We start from the raw sequence: 6,083 nt of genomic DNA, 5'->3' as shown, positions 1-6,083 counted from the left end.
GAGAACTTTGAGACAAAAATTATGCAATAGAATTGATTAAGAACCCTTTCTTTAATTATGTTCCAAATATCACATTAATATGTTGATAAATAAAAAAGTTACAGGTGTTTAATGAGACTAGTCTAAATTCATGATTATTTTAGAATTTAATTGAAACTCATGAGGGGTGTATTTTGGCCAGAAATATAGTAACGAAAGGGTTAAGCAGAAACAGAAGTTACATTTAGTAAGGCAGGTTAAAGCATGTAAATATATTCACTTTATCTAGAGACATAATGTGTCTATCAAGATTTTAACAAGCGATTATATGGCCTATATCTAAAATTCCACTATGTCTGATGATTTAAAAAATACAAGCCTCAAATATGACAACTTCATTTAAGTCTCTACTATCTGTATAAATTTCATTAATCTCATCTGTATGCAATTCAGTTAACAAAAAGCAAAAATAATACCTGGTTGGGAAGAACTTGAATTCGAGTAGCATTCCACTTGAAAGGCATATTAGGGTTGTATGTAGCTTCCACTAAAACTCTATCAGCTACTTTTGGTAGTGGACCTTTACAACAGCTGAAGCAGAAGTAAAAGAAAAATTACTTTCAAAATACAAAGGTTGAGCAAAAATTCTTTTAGAAATATGAAAGAGTTAAAAGAAGAAAGAAAAAAATCTAAATTCACGTGTCTGAATATTTTTTACGCAACATTTCATGTCAATTAGCCAAATAAATATTACAGAACAAGGTTTGCAACAGTCATTCTGTTAAGTAGAAGTATGTTAGCTTCTCTCTGTCCACAATAACCATTTTCTTAAGAAAATATTTTTTAAAATGGTATGCTTCTTTTAAACAAGATGGGAAAACCAGATTGAAAAGAAGAAGATAAGGTTACAAGTTAATAATATTGCTATTTGCACAAGATTGAAGTGGAAGAAAAATTTATCATCATCAATTTAAAACCTATTTTTCTCTGGTAACATGGGTTCAATGGCAGCATGTTTACTACATCTCATGCTGCAACCCATAGTCAGTTCTTCTTTCTGAAGCCTGGTATAGCTCTCTGTCTTACCAGCTCCAATAAAACTGTCCAATCCATGCCAGCATGGAAGACAGACATTAAATGATGATGATGATGACATACAAAACATTTTACTGCTTTATATCCATCTATTTTACACTAATATAGCTAGACACGTTTTACACACTGGATGGACGTAATGTGCTCTTTATAAGGGACGTTGTACACACATACACAAATTTTTGATAATGTTTAGCAAAACATCAAAAGTTTCTTTCCAAATGTTTATAGTCTACATATAGACCTGAATTTACCCATAGGCACATGGGTGTGTGTCAGGAACTTTGTTTCCCAACCACATACTTTCAAGTTCAGTCCTACTGCATGGCACCATGGGAAATGTCTACTACTATAATAGCCCCCAAACAGACCAAAGGCTTGTGAGTGGATTTGGTAGATGAAAACTGAAAGAAGCCAGTCATGTGTGCGTGCGTATGTGTATACACGCCCTTTATGTATAAATATGTGCATCTGTTACAGTCTCCTAGCCCTGATATTGCTTGATAGTTGTAAATGAGAGTTACTGTCAAGCAAGCAGTATCCTTTGTTTCCAACCTTCTATGAAAACATGTCTGCTCATGTTTTCATAGAAGGAAAAATATTATCTTGCTCGGAAACAGGCAAGGGTTGGTGTCAGGAAGGGTATCTGGCTGTAGAAAATCCACTTCAATAAATTCCATTTGATCCATACAAGCATGAAAAAGCCAGCATAAAAATGATGATGTACAAAAAACACAATGGTGTACAGTTTTTCCCCAGTGGAAGGAAAGCTAACAACAGCAAGTGTATAATGGATTCTTGAATGCATTTTAACTTGAAAATATTCATTTTCAAATTTTTGCACAAGGCCAGGAATTTTGGGGGAGGGGATTAGTCAATTACATTAACCCCAGTGCTCAACTGGTATATATTTTATCAACCCCGAGAGGATGAAAAGCAAAACTGGCCTCGGCAGAATTTGAACTCAGAACACGAAGATGGATGAAATGCAACTAAGCATTTTGCCTGGAGTGCTGACGATTCTGCCAGCCCCACTGCCTTATTTTGTCTTGAAAATAATAACTTGGAAATCTATCTAATGGAGAACATATGTTTGCATAATATTTTTTAACCCTAACATAGTGTCTTATTCTAAATAAGGCCATTTATCATTATGTAATAAATCCAAAATGATACACATCTATCAAATTTAACTTTCATTGAAATTTTAATCAGTGATTTCATCATCATCATCATTTAACATCTGTTTTCCCTGCTGGCATGGGTTGGATGGCTTGACAGGAACTGGCAAGACCAGGGGCCACACCAGGTTCCCTAATCTGTTTGAAAAAGAGAAATATATGTATATAATAATAAAAAGATCCAACTTACTTCATTTGAAAAAAGACATCATCATCAACAAAACCAAAATTATCCATAATCTTGGTGACTGTTCCTGTGAAGAACCTCTGCTTAAGAGACTGCTGAGCTGGAGCTAGCCGGGTGCTGCCCACTGGGGGAGGATAGGAAACACTGGCAACTTGAGTAGTTGTGGCCAGGCTTGTTGGGATAGCAATAGCAGGCTGGGATAGAACCTGACCAGGCTGTAAGGTTGGTGGCTGCAATGATAACAAGAAGTATCTGAAATTAACTGTTTCTCATAGGGGCACAAAGCCTGAGATTTGGGGGGAAGTTTTAGTTGGTTGAATGCTTGTTTGGTACTTTATTATAGCATCCCAAAGGGATGAAAAGCAAAGTTGATGGCAGCAGGATTTGAACTTAAAAATGCTGCACAGTAATTTTCCTTCTGATGCTCTAATGATTCTGCCAAATTACCACACTAATATTTGAGATGAATAACAATCATAAAGATAAAATTAATATTTGTTTCTTACACATGAAGTTATGAATTTGTGGAAGATGAAAGATGAAAAATGAAAATGTGGTGTTCCTGTCTTTCCTAAGGATTTTAGTGACATATGTGAAATGAATGACACCACTTGGATATTGAAAATAATCTTAGATTCAACTTACTAAGAAGATATTGCTACTTAGTGTTGTTTATTACAATGAAAATACATGTAATAATAATGATCTTTTATGTAAGTCCTCAAATGTGAAAAATGGTGAAATGAGATTGCATGGTGTTCACAGCTTTCTAAAAACACCAGTCAATGAAGGAAAACCTGTATGTGGTCACAAATCCTTCTAAAAACAGGAGCCATATCTGCCTCAAATCGTACCTTGCTCTTTAAAAAAAAAAAAAAAAAAAAAAAAAAAAAAAAAAAAAAAAGGAAAAAGAAGACATGTTGGATAATGTGGGGGCCAAATACCATGTCTCAATAAAAGTGGGTTGGTCATTTCAGAAATGCTTTTGGTTATAGTCTGCTTGATCAGGTTTCATCAAGGGTCTGATCAATACAAGTGAAATGGCTTTTTTAACTCTTTTTACCAAATATGGATATGTGAGCATGAATCATTGAAGCCAATATTTTTACATGTAAAATCCATTTCTAGAGCTAATCCCTGTTTCCATCTACCAATTCCATTCACAAGGCATGGGTTGGCCAGGCAAATCAAAGACACTTGTCCAAGGTTTCATGGAATGGGACTGAACCTGCAAGTATGTGGTTGCAAAGCAAATTTCTTAACCACACAGCCATACCTGTGCCTGTATTCAGGTGAATTTATTGTCAAATTACTGTAGTCTCAGTCCTCTTGTGACAGGAATTTCTTTGGAATTGTATCTCAGCTTGAAATTTCAATTGAACATACAAATAGTTTGATGATGATTTCCTGATTAGATGTCCTCCTTTCAACTGACACTGGCTAACAGTTGTCAAAAAATAGGATCAGTTTATTTATTCAGAGGTCAACACATGACAAGTTGACTAACCCTTTTTTTACTGCAGGCACTTCTGAAGGAGTTTGTGTAATCAAAAAAATATTTTGTGCACAGGTTTCTTTGTTTTATAACTGATACCCATAAATGGAGAATGTTTTCTCTAACTTGGAAAACAAATAGGCAGAAACATAGATGTTTCCTTAAATAATTGCTCAACTATATTTATATTTCATTATTTGTGTTTGTTTTGCAAAATTCTTGATGTGAAATTTTGTGTTGAAGCAGATGTTGTTTGAATCTTGGGAAGGTCGTTTTTGCCTCAGAAAACATACTGATTCTATTTCATTTTTGTTAGTATATATAATAAGTCAATGAGTTAACTAATTAAACAATTAACTAATCAATTGATTGACCAATTGGTTTGATCAATAAAGCAATCAGTTGTTTCATCAGTCTATTCTTTGACATTTACAACTTCATTGCTGATGTACCCTTGTCTGCACCATATTTCTCACAGATCTAAACACGTATGTATTTAAAATAATAGAGTAGGAGGATAGGTACATTTTAGAACAAAAGGTATTTGACAATAAAGTTCTAAGTAGGAACATGCCCTGATCTCTATTTCAGACCCCTAGAAAAACAGTAACAAAAAATAAATGAAAATTAACTTACTTGTCCTTGCATACCAACTGGAGGGAGTTGCTGTGGTGCATACTGTGGTTGCGCAATGGGTGCTGAGGTTGGTGTTGTTATTGAATAGACAGTAGCTTTTGGAACGCCAGCTGATGGCTGGTGTAATAGAGCTGTGGTTGCTTGAGGTTGACTCAGTGAGCTCAATGAAGTTGCAGCAGTTACAGTGATAAACTCTGAGAAAAAAGAAAAATACAGAGCAATTTAGTATGGTCAGATAACATGGTTGACAACCTGCACAATATTTATATTTGAAATTATCTCTGTTCTAACTTATGAGGCTTAACGAACAGCAGTTAAAGGAATCACTGGAGAATTAATTGACATTATTATCAGAAATGCAGCACAAATATAATTCAAAAACCCACGATGAAGCTAATAACAACAATGATTTTTTTTTAACACTGACACAATGTGTGTAATTTTGTGAAGATGGATATTGATTGAATCAAGTCAGTATTTCACTGATACTTATTTATTTTTAATAACCTGCATAAAGTCTGTACTGTCAAGATTTGAAACCAAAATGTAAATAATAAACAATACATTTTAGAGTGATGGCTGCCAAGTTTATTGGGTACAGATATATTAATGTGTTGCAGAGAGTGATCAATGCATCAATATACACTGCATCCAGTAGAGCTACATTGTGCACTCAGCAAAGATATTTAAATTTCAATGGTTCAGTTTGTCCATCTGCAAATAGATACTGTAAGAAGGTATAACTTGTTGATGTGATCAATAATAACATGATATCAATTGAATCAAGTTTTAACAGTTTGCTGTGATGAACTCAAATTCATTTATGAGCATAACCTTGTTTATTTGTCCTAAATGAAGACAATCTTCTATAGTTTCTCAATAAGTCAATGGAATGTGTCGTGTGAGAAAGCTACACTGTACAGCTAATAATATGGATAACAGTTGAAAAAACATTAAGTCAGAACAAATGCACCAGGTTGATCTGCCTTAGTTTTTGATAGTATCTCAATGAAAAGAAGAAATATGATAATGCCTGTTTGATAGACATTAAGTCACATATCTTTCTGTGTGGCAAGCAGTCAGTAGCAACACACACACACACACAGAGGTGATACAAAAGCAGAAAGGGCAATGTTCTCTAACTGTAATGCTTAACATATCTGCCAAGTTTTGCAAAGTCGCAGGAAATGCATGGCTCAATCTCATTAAGAAAAGCACTATTGCATTATTTATGCATCTATACTGATTCACATGTATGTGTGTGTTTGTATATTTGATACACACACCACTGCATATCACCATATTTGGTTAGTATAGAAAGATAGCAGCTCAAACCTAGAAATTTTAACTGATGTTTTTTTTTGTTTCTGTTTCTTTGTTTAAATAAATAAAAAATAAAAAAAAAAAAAGCAAGAACTGAAACTGGAAGATCAGAAGTTATATTTGGATCATGTTTCTTAAAGGAGTGCAAAAGCATTCATGCAATACAACCTGAGTAAATATGAACTAT

At 34.1% G+C, this 6,083-nt stretch overlaps 1 protein-coding gene across 1 annotated transcript in view; it reads right to left on the bottom strand.

The window, feature by feature from the left end:
- LOC106871243 (cell division cycle and apoptosis regulator protein 1) overlaps positions 1-6,083 on the bottom strand; it is a 59,355-nt gene that overhangs the window by 48,553 nt on the left and 4,719 nt on the right. The window contains exons 3-5 of the mRNA XM_052968111.1: positions 4,574-4,767; positions 2,446-2,672; positions 456-570 (exon numbers count right to left, since the gene is read on the bottom strand). Of these exons, the coding sequence (XP_052824071.1) occupies positions 456-570; positions 2,446-2,672; positions 4,574-4,767 (536 nt within the window). The remainder of the gene's footprint in view (positions 1-455; positions 571-2,445; positions 2,673-4,573; positions 4,768-6,083) is intronic.

This window comes from Octopus bimaculoides, chromosome 5 (genome assembly GCF_001194135.2).
Source record: "Octopus bimaculoides isolate UCB-OBI-ISO-001 chromosome 5, ASM119413v2, whole genome shotgun sequence".
NCBI classification, from domain to species: Eukaryota; Metazoa; Mollusca; class Cephalopoda; order Octopoda; family Octopodidae; genus Octopus; species Octopus bimaculoides.
Note: the sequence above shows the minus strand (reverse complement) of the source record. Positions and strands in the feature narration are given on the sequence as shown.